Source organism: Arachis ipaensis, chromosome B03 (assembly GCF_000816755.2).
Source record: "Arachis ipaensis cultivar K30076 chromosome B03, Araip1.1, whole genome shotgun sequence".
In the NCBI taxonomy this organism is placed as follows: domain Eukaryota; kingdom Viridiplantae; phylum Streptophyta; class Magnoliopsida; order Fabales; family Fabaceae; genus Arachis; species Arachis ipaensis.
Window position 1 is genome coordinate 30,190,443 of NC_029787.2, and position 10,274 is coordinate 30,200,716.

A 10,274-nucleotide genomic window follows, 5' to 3' on the forward strand; every position below is an offset into this window, starting at 1 on the left:
AAATCCATCAATATATATCTTTCTGCACAGAACTAAAAGTGGGTAAAACTATTATTAACATCAAGCTAAGAGGGAGAATTAGCCAGAGAAACAGAATCCTTAACGCGAACATACAACGCATTGAACTAAATCTTACATCAGAAGCAGAACTTTTAAACGTTTGCAGACGAAAACAAAAACATTTGTTTGAATCGAAAGCAAAATTGACTCATCATTTTAAAATGATAAACTGATTTATGGCTGATGCATATTTTACAGTAATGAATGTATGGATGGTGATCATTGAATTGAGTGCATCTTGTTCTTAAGGTCCAAAAGGAAGTCATAAATTTTGTACTGATCAGGAACGGAGTTGGAAACGCTGTCCCTCTGCATGCAGCGCTTGGCCCAAGACACAAGCCTGGGAAATTCCTCAGTGATGCTGAAGTTGGCAGTGGTCTCAAGAGTATAGAACCAGCTGTAGAAGGGAATGAGAGCCACATCAACCAAACCAAACATGTCTCCCCCAAAATAAGTCTTCTCCGCTAACTCTTTCTCAAGCACCCTAAAGCTCTCCCTCAACTCCTTCTTTGCTTTCTCTTGAACCTCCCCTGTCGTTCCCCACACCAATCTCCCCGTTGAGTAAATCTAAAACATCTCACACAGTAATAATGTCATGAATTCATAAATGTAATCTCCATCAAAGTTGAAAAATAAAATCAATACCAGAAAATAACAAAATAAAGTTGTATATGAACCAACCTTTTTGTCTATATAATCAGCCCAAAACCTTGCATTGGCTCGCTGGTAAGGATCAGAGGGCAACAAAGGGGACTTGTTATTGCTCCAAACCTCATCAATGTACTGAACAATGATGAGTGATTCGGAGATTGGTCTTCCGTTGTGAATCAAAACAGGGATTTGCTTGTTGACAGGGTTCATCTTCAGCAAAAGGGGACTCTTGTTGCTCAAGTCTTCTTCTCTACCCTCATAGTGGATCCCCTTTTCCGCCAAAGCTATTCTGACCCTCATGCCGAATGGGCTTGGCCAGAAATCTAGTAGAACCACTTCGTCAGCCATTATTGCTCTCAAGTTGAGGCTATTTGCAAGGTTCAGTCTGCCGAAGATGCTAGCTAGTTCTCCACTATTGAACAAGTCTGTTATTTATAACATAGGTGGCAATTGGAGAGTGAAGGTTGTGTAATTTTCTGGGAGCTTCTCGTTCTTCCTTGTACACACTAGATTACAGATGCTTCGTGTTTAGTGTTTACACGTATTCTCTAGGCTTAAAATTGAGAAAAAACCACCCGATATTTATAAAGAAAAAATATAAGTAGACAATAAAAATATTAAACAATGTGAGATTATGTCTCATTAAAATTTTATTAAAAAAATTTATTGAAAAAAATTTTAGTAAAGAAAAAAGAGTATAATATCTTTTGTAATGGGGACTGCTTCATTAAAAATCTTATCAAGAAAAATCCAAAAAAAAAATACCAAGAAAAAAATAGTAAAGCCTCCTCCTCTTGCCGATATTATTTTATATCTCGAAATCGGTGCATCCCAATCTGATATACCAATTTTTCAAAGGAGAATTTCGGAAGTGACTTCGTAAATAAATCTGTCATATTATCGCTTGAGCAGATCTGTTGGACATCAATTGTTCCTTGATTTTGAAGATCATGAGTGAAGAAGAATTTGGGAGAAATATGTTTTGTTCTATCGCCTTTGATGTATCCACTCTTAAGTTGAGCAATGCATGTTGTATTATCTTCAAATAAGACAGTTGGAGCTATCTTATGATCAATTAGTCAACATGATGGCAGAATATATTTGATCAAACTCCTGAGGCAAAACACTCGCGACTTGTTTCATATATCGCTAGTATTTTAGCATTATTAGAGAAGGTTGCTGCTATTGTCTGTTTCGTGGGTCTCCATGATATAGCTGTACCACCATATGTGAATATGTATCCTGTTTGATATTTTTCTTTGTGTGGATCAGAGAAGCATCTAGCATCTACATAGCCAACTAATTGTGACTTGGATTCATATGGATAAAACAAACCCATATCAACTGTTTCTTGAAGATATCAAAAAATTTGTTTGATTCCATTCCAATGTCTTCATGTTGGAGAGGAATTATACCTTGCTAGTAAATTCACCGCAAATAATATGTCAGGTCGTGTATTATTAGCAAGATACACTAGTGCTCCAATGGCACTAACATATAGTATTTCAGGACTAAGGATATCTTCATTTTCTTCTTTAGGAGGGAATTGATCATTTTCCACATCCAAATACCTTACGATCATTGGGGTACTTAATGGATGTGACTTATCCATATAAAATCTTTTCAAGATCTTTTTTGTGTATGTTGTTTGATGAATAAAGATTTCATTTTTTGTATGTTTGATCTGTAGGTCGAGACAAAATTTAGTCTTTTCGAGATCTTTCATCTCAAACTCTTCTTTTAGAGCTTTTATAATTGTTGGAATCTCTTCAGGGGTTCCAATGATATTTAAATTATTAATATACACAGCAATTATAATGAATCCAAATGTAGATTTTTTTTATGAACACATGGGCAGATATCATCATTCTTGAATCCGTTTTTAACCAGATACTCAATAAGACAATTATACCACATTCATCCAGATTGCTTTAGACCATATAAAGATCTTTGCAATTTGACTGAGTATAATCCTTGTGAATATTCAGTGGATGATTTAGATATCTTTAATCTTTCAGGAACTTTCATATAGATATTACGATCTAATGATCCATATAAATAGGCTGTTACCACATCCATTAAATACATATGTAGTTTATAGTATGCAGACAAACTTACCAAATAAAGCAATGTTATTGCATCCACTACATGGGAATATATTTTTTCGGAATCTATACCGGGCCTTTGTAAAAAATCTTGTGCCACAAGTCGAGCTTTGTAGCGTACAACTTCATTTTTCTTATTTTGTTTTCTCACAAATACTTATCTGTATCCAACAAGTTTTACATCTTTTGGTATACGGACTACAAGTCCAAAAACTTCACATTTTGCAAGTGAGTCTAACTCAACCTTCATAGCTTCTTTTTATTTTGGCCAATCCTTTCTTTGTCGACATTCTTCGACTGTTCTTGACTCAAGATCCTTACTTTCATGCATGACATTAATGCCACATTATATGTAAATATTTCATTGACAATTGTCTTATTTCGGTCCCATTTTCTCCTGTAAAGACATAATTTATCGAGATTTTATCTCTTTTTTTCGAGAATTTTTGTCTTTGGAACCGACAAGCTTACCACGCTTCTGACGTGAATTTATTTTGGTGGCCATTTGTCTGCTTGGGACATCAATTTGAATTGGAGCATTTTCAGCTGGTATATAAAATTTGTTATCCTTTTCGTATCAGAAAATGCATCAGGCAATTCATTTTCTATTCTTTGTAAATGTATAATATTTTGAACTTCTAGTTCAAATTGCCCTAATCGAGGATCTAAATGGATCAAGGATGATGCATTCTAATTAAGTTCTTTCTTAGGAAGCTTATCTCTCCCCTTAATATTGGAAATTTTGATTCATCAAAATGATAATTTGTAAATAGAGCTTTAAATACATCTCCAATTCGTATTTTAAGATACCTCATTATAGAGGAAGAATCATATCCAACATATATCCCCAATTTTCTTTGGAGTTCCATTTTGGTGTGAGAATGTGGTACAATGGGAACATATATTGCACACCTGAATATTCTTAAATGAGAAACATTTGACTGCTGGCCAAAAGCTAATTGCATAGGAGAGAATTGATGGTAATGTGTTGGTCTCAAACGAATAAATATTGCGGCATGTAAAATAGCATGCCCTAAGCCGAGGTTGGGAGATTTATTCTCATAAGTAAGGGTCTAACAATTAACTAGAGGCATTTAATAAGTGATTCTGCTAACCTATTTTGTGTGTGAACATGAACTACTGGATGTTCAACGCTTATTCCAACATTATCAAGACAGATTGCTTTGATTGAATTTTCTAGAAACTATGCTTTTAATCGAATAATTTGAGCAAGTAATCTCGCAAACGCTAGGTTGCGAGAAGACAATCAGCACACATGTGACCATCTCGAAGATGCGTCTATTAACACCATAAAATATCTAAAAATCCACATGGTGGATGAATATATCTACATATATCATCTTGAATCCTTTCTAGGAATTCAGGATACTCAAATTCACTCTTTACTAGTGATGACCTTAAAATTAGTTTTCCTTGAGAACATGCAGCACAACAAAATTCACTAGATTAAGAATCTTCTAGTTCTTTAGTGAATTTTCATGAAAATTTTTAATAATTCTCCACAACATGGTTGTTCCTAGAAGATCCAATCGATCATGCCAAATTATAAATTCATTTGGGTTGGTAAACTTCGGGTTTACAATGACATGTGATTCAATTGCACTAATTTTAGTATAATATAACCCGGATGAAAGTGAGGGAAGCTTTTTTAACATAACCTTTTTATTTGAATCATGAGTTGTGATACATAAGTACTCATAATTTTCCTCATTCATTATTTCAATATGATATCCATTTTGACGAATATCTTTAAAACTCAACAAGATCCTTAGAGACTTGGTAGACAATAGCAGTGTATTATTTATTATGAATTTTGTTTCTCCGAAAAATAAAATTATTGCTCTTCCGGAGTCTTCTATCACATTGGCTACTGAACCAATAATAGTATTAACATATTCTTCTTTTGGTACAAGATGTGTAAAATATATATTACTTTTGAGAATGGTATACGAACTTGTACTATTAGCAAGGCAAACATATTCACTATATGTCCTTACCATTTTCTTCAAAGACAAATAATAATAATAAAATGAGTAGAAGTCTATGCACAGTAAAATTATTTTCTTGATTGAAATTATTTTTCCAAGAAGTATTGTACATAGTATCATATAAAAATTTTTATTATTATTATTTTAGAACTTGACACATTTAGTAATTTTAAAATTTATATTTGGTGGGGAGAATGTAAGAATTGCGAATTAATTAATTGATTAATTAACTTTAAATAATAATAATTTAATTGTCTGAATTGGGTCCAAAAATTTAGAATATTAATTAGAAAATATAAATATGATATTTGGACTTAATAGATTTTTCTGAGTCGGAAAATGTAATATTTTGCAGAAAATTGCATAAAAACACGTACTGGTAAATTAACCGGTAGTACCGGCTTAAATCTGTCCGGTACTGTGTAAGAGAAGTAAAAATAGTAGAAAAACTTAGAAAAATAATTAAATTTAAAAATCGGATACAAATTTTAAAGGTTTGGTCCAAAGTTGGGGGGCAAACGGACCAAAAATGCTAACAGGTTAGAATAGACCCAAGTTGGGCCCAAACCCAACATATATATAAGCTTAAAGGAAGGCCATTCAGCTCATAACACACACTAAAGCACAAGTGTGCAGCTGCATGAGTTGAGAGTGAAAGGGGAGAGTAAGTTACTATTCACATACAACTTCCGGCGGCCATATCTCGAGTTACGGTGCTTCGATTTGTGTGTTGTCAGCGGCTACGCGAAGCTCTCGCCAAGCCCGTTAGTTCTATCTAACTTGTGTAGGTAAGATCTCGAAATTTTCTCTCCTCTTCTCTGTCCTAAGAAATTCAAAAATGTGGGTGTTGGTTTTGAGTGAATCTTTGTGTTTTAATTGATTAGGTGGTCTCTAAGGTTGGGCTATTGGTGGTTTATGTCTCCAAACACCATCAGACAAGGTAAGGAAACTCTTTGCCTTTGTGAATTTCTGTATTTAAAAACCCTAGGTATTGATTTATGAAAATTCGTATGGTTTTAGTTAAGTTCTTGCACTTGTTGGAGTTAATTTGGAGCATTGGTTCTTGAATTGGTGGCTTGTTGGTGAGTTGAAGCTTGCTTGGACTCAAATTGGTGTTTTGTACATATTGAAAATCAGCCAATGTATGGTTTCGGTTTTTTCTATGTAATATATAATATCTTTGGATACTTAGGCTAGTGACCCATAGGATAGGTTTGGTTTGGATTGAATTGATTGTTGGATTTGAGATTGCATGATGGTGTTGTTAAATTGATAATGTGTGATGATGTTAATGCTTGTGATGGTTTTGATGTGTTGAGATAAAAATTATGAAGAGGTATGATAAATGAAGCTTATGAGTAATGGAATTTAGTGCATGTTGTTAATATTGATTATTGAGATGCAAATTATAGAATTGTTGGGTTATAAAGGTGGAATTGATTGATAGAGGTATTGAATTGGTCGAAATGTGATGGAAGGGTAAAGTATAATATTTAGTAGTGTTTTATGGTGAGATGGACTAGGCTTTGGTTTGGTTGTAAATCTTGAAGTTTTGAGCACTTAGTAAATTTTGATAAAAATAGATTTTTAGTGAATTTTGACGAATCATATCTTGAGTTGCAGTTTTTAAAATTGAACGATTTTTATATCAAATTAAAGATAATTCAAAAAATTTTAAAACGATATAGATTTTGAAGGAAACTGAATTTTATAGAAAAAGATATGATCGTTGGAAGTTTGTGTCAGAAATATGAATTCTGTGATGTTAAAGAATTTGTGCTTTCTAATTTGTGTGCGCACGCACACTGCTGTGCGCGTACTATGATCAATGGCAAATTTTAACTTGTGTGTACACACAGCCTTGTGCGCACATAAACCCTGTGTATTTTTGAAAAACGTGCGCACACACACACTTGTGCGCACGCACATATAAGGATGTGGCTGCTATTGGGCACACACCCAACGAAGTATTGCAAGATATGTGCACGCACCGCCTTGTGCGCACGCACACGTTGGAAGGTGCAATCTGTTGAGGGCGTTCGCACGCATTGTGCGAGCGAACAGAATTGAAAAATTTTACTCCTGCGCGTACGCACACATCTTGAAAATTCTCCTGGGCGTGCGCATGCACACTCCTGTGCGTACGCACACTGCCCTGTTTTCCAATAAAAATCTTGTTTTTAACTGTTTCACCTTCTTGGAAAATTTTGTAAACTTCTGTGACACTCATCTAAGACTTTTTGGCTTATTTTTGGATGTCAAAACATAGAGAAGGTCCTAGGTGAATTTATTTCGGTATTTTTTATAAAAAGTTTAGAAGACAGAGAATTAAGTTTCTGGTGTATTGTGGATGGATAACTTGGGTGAGATGGTGGAATACTGTAATAACAATTGACATGATAATTGGTGGAATTATGAATTGAGTATGATTGAGATGAGTCTAGGACTCGAAGAGTAATGATGGATTACTGATGCGCTGAAAAATTATTTATGAAAACCATTGTTCCATTATTTTATACTGAGATTGTTGAACGCTATGCGCCTAGCAGGGACGGCGTTTGGATCCCGCCTGTTGAGGTCGCGGCGGCGGCGTAAGGGCGGTGGTTAGTCCCGCTTATGTTGAGATGTGAGGTCCGTGGCAAGAGTATCCCGCTCGCATCCCTTCGGATCACTAGAGTGTGCAGACACAAAATCTTGGACGGTATTCCGAGCACCATATCTCGGGGGTTCCCATTATGATTCCGAAGGGCGACATCTCCATGGAGATGTGTCGGGTTGGCAGTTGAACCGACAATGTGATATCACAACCAATAGGATAGACATTCATCATGTGTATTTTCTATGTGGTTTCTTGCTTTATCTACTTTCATACTATGCCTACTTGTATAACATACCTAATTGCTTCTTGATTTACTTACTATACTTGATTATTTCTTGTGTATTACTTGTATGTAATTATTTGTGCTTTCTACTGGATTGAGGAGGCTCGGTAGGTGTTGAGAGAGTTATTGCTGGTTTAGAATTAATCCAAATAAGAATCACTTCGTTAATAGCATAGTCTATACCAACAATGAACTCTCACATTCAAAGTTTAAATCAAAAGATGTCACAATTCAAAACAAATATAAACCGGGAGTTTGAAGTTCCGGGTCGTCTTCCCTAGGAGTTGCAAGTGAGGTGCTCAATTATTGGCTATGATGGAATGGTGGTTTATTGCAAGAGGCAAGAAATGTAAATAGCAAGGAATTGAATAAGCATGCAATAACTAAATATCCAAGCAATTAAACTCAAGACAATTAATCAAAGAAAAGGGAAATTTAAATGCTAAGAAACCACTTGGCATGGATTGAGAGTTAAGGTTACCTATCCTAGCCATTGACCACAAACATATGATGATTATGAAGATTTAATCCTACTTATTCAACCCTAACATCAAGGATAAGTCAAATAGGCATAATTGATTTCAATCCACAAGTCCTAGTCAACTCTATTAATGGAAGACTTAGAGTTAGTGGAAACCAAATCAACCAACTACTCTAATATATCAATCAAGAATGGATATCAATGACTCAACGATCACCAAAGTTCTCAATTCCAAGCCAAGAGTGAGGAAAAACTAAGCCAAGCATTTTTATCAAACACTTGGTGACTTGGTGTACATGAAAATAAAAGCATATTAAATTGCAATCAAAATAAAATCTAAAGCTACAAAATGTAAGAAAATAATAATAACAACTAAAGAAAGCAATAATAACATGGAAAGATAAATTTGCATTAAATGAAATTAAAGTCAACAAGAGTGTTCATAACGTAAAAGTGACATAAAAGAGAAATTAAGAAGAAGAACTAAGAGAATTAAGACAATAAAGCATGAAAACATAAATGAAACTACATTAAAACAAGAATTAAAGACTGAAATTAAAGAAAATTAAACTAAAAAAACCTAAATTCTAGAGAGAAGGGGGAGCTTTTCTCTCTAGAAAACTAAGACAAAAACATAGAAAAATCTAAACCTAATTGCTCCCCCCTTGCCTCCTCTTGGATTAGGGTTAAAATAGTTTTAGAAATGAGTTGTATTGGATTTTGGAGGCCCAAAATTCGCTGCCAGGGAATTGCATTAATGAGGTCACGTGCTGGGACTTGTGCGTACGCACAGACGTGTGCGTACACACACTTTCTATTTTCTACTTGTGCGTACGCACATAAGGTTGTGCGTGTGCACACTTGCTGAAAAGCTCCAAACTTCATTTTTTCATGATTTCTCTACTTTGGCATGCTTTTTCCTCACTTCTTCAATCCATATTAGTCTTGTAAACTTGAAATCACTCAACAAATACATCAAGGCATCAAATGGAATTAAAGTGAATAAAATTTAGCAAATAAGGGATTAAAAAGTATGTCTTCACTTTTGAGCATAATTTATGGAGAATTTACAAAATCAAGCTATTTCATTGAATAAATGCAAGAAAAGTTGATGAAATCCACCCAATTAGAGTAAATAAATACCATGAAATGTGGATTCATCAGTAGGCGGTGGCGATGGGATCGCATGGCGGTTAGGCTGGTGAAGGCTGTGGGACAACGGTGATATGATATTTAGAGATCCCTTAAGATAGTTTACCCTATTTTATAAAGGTTTTAAAGTTATGGTTTTAATTTTAGTTATGCTTTAAGCTTGAATCTTGTGTTGATATGAAGCTCTAGGATTGCCTCTGGTGTCGCGGGGTCTTATATCTTACATTACTAGGCACTGTTACCATATTGAGAACCTCCGGTTCTCATTCCATACTTGTTATTATTTTTTAGATGCAGGTCGCAACCCACCTCGGTGAGTTGCTTTGGTGGTGACAGAGCGGAGGACCTTTATCCTGTCTTGAAGTCTCTTTTGAGTATTTTGTTTAGTTTCTCTCGCTTTTGTATTTATTTTTCCTTAGAGGCTTACTTTGAGAGAGAGATACTGTATAAGCTGTTTTACTTTCAAAACTCTGTATATCAGTATTTAACTAGTCGGCCTAAACTCCGCAGGCTTATACTAGTATTTTATGATTATTATACTCTTATATAACTACATATATCTTGTTATCTTACATGGTGGATCTTGTCTTTTACGCTCATAGCCTCGTGTGAATGTTCGTGCTTATAATTTCGTATTTGAGCTTATTTTCTTCATCGGGCTTCTAGAATTATTATTCCTTCTATATATATTTATGTATAAGCCTTAGAATTATCGTAACCTTTGATTAACCTTTGCTTTACAGCATGAGGTAAGGTTTAGGGTAATTAGGGTGTTACTGACGAACAGAACTCTCGCGCGGTCTAGAATTTTCATAATTAAGTTCTCGTTGCAAGTATAGCTTCTAGACCGACAAGAAATCCTTTCTTGTAAAAGTTTTGGTTGTCACTAGTAACAAAACCCAATAAAATTTATAACCGAAGTATTGAAAAATCT

The 10,274-nt window shown here is 34.7% G+C and overlaps 1 protein-coding gene across 1 annotated transcript; it reads right to left on the reverse strand.

The window, feature by feature from the left end:
• Positions 233–1,208, reverse strand: LOC107630049 (probable glutathione S-transferase parA). Its single transcript, XM_016333070.2, has 2 exons — positions 742–1,208; positions 233–627 (listed from the first exon to the last, which is right to left on the reverse strand). The coding sequence occupies exons 1-2, from the start codon at positions 1,057–1,059 to the stop codon at positions 280–282; spliced, it is 666 nt and encodes a 221-aa protein (XP_016188556.1). The 5' UTR covers positions 1,060–1,208; the 3' UTR covers positions 233–279.

What these genes read in the sequence shown, in the direction of transcription:
- LOC107630049 (XM_016333070.2), bottom strand. Translation starts at nt 1,059, where the DNA reads ATGGCTGACGAAGTGGTTCTACTAGATTTCTGGCCAAGCCCATTCGGC. An exon ending in CTGATTATATAGACAAAAAG is followed by an intron (nt 628 to 741) that starts GTTGGTTCATAT and finishes GAGATGTTTTAG; the next exon opens with ATTTACTCAACGGGGAGATT.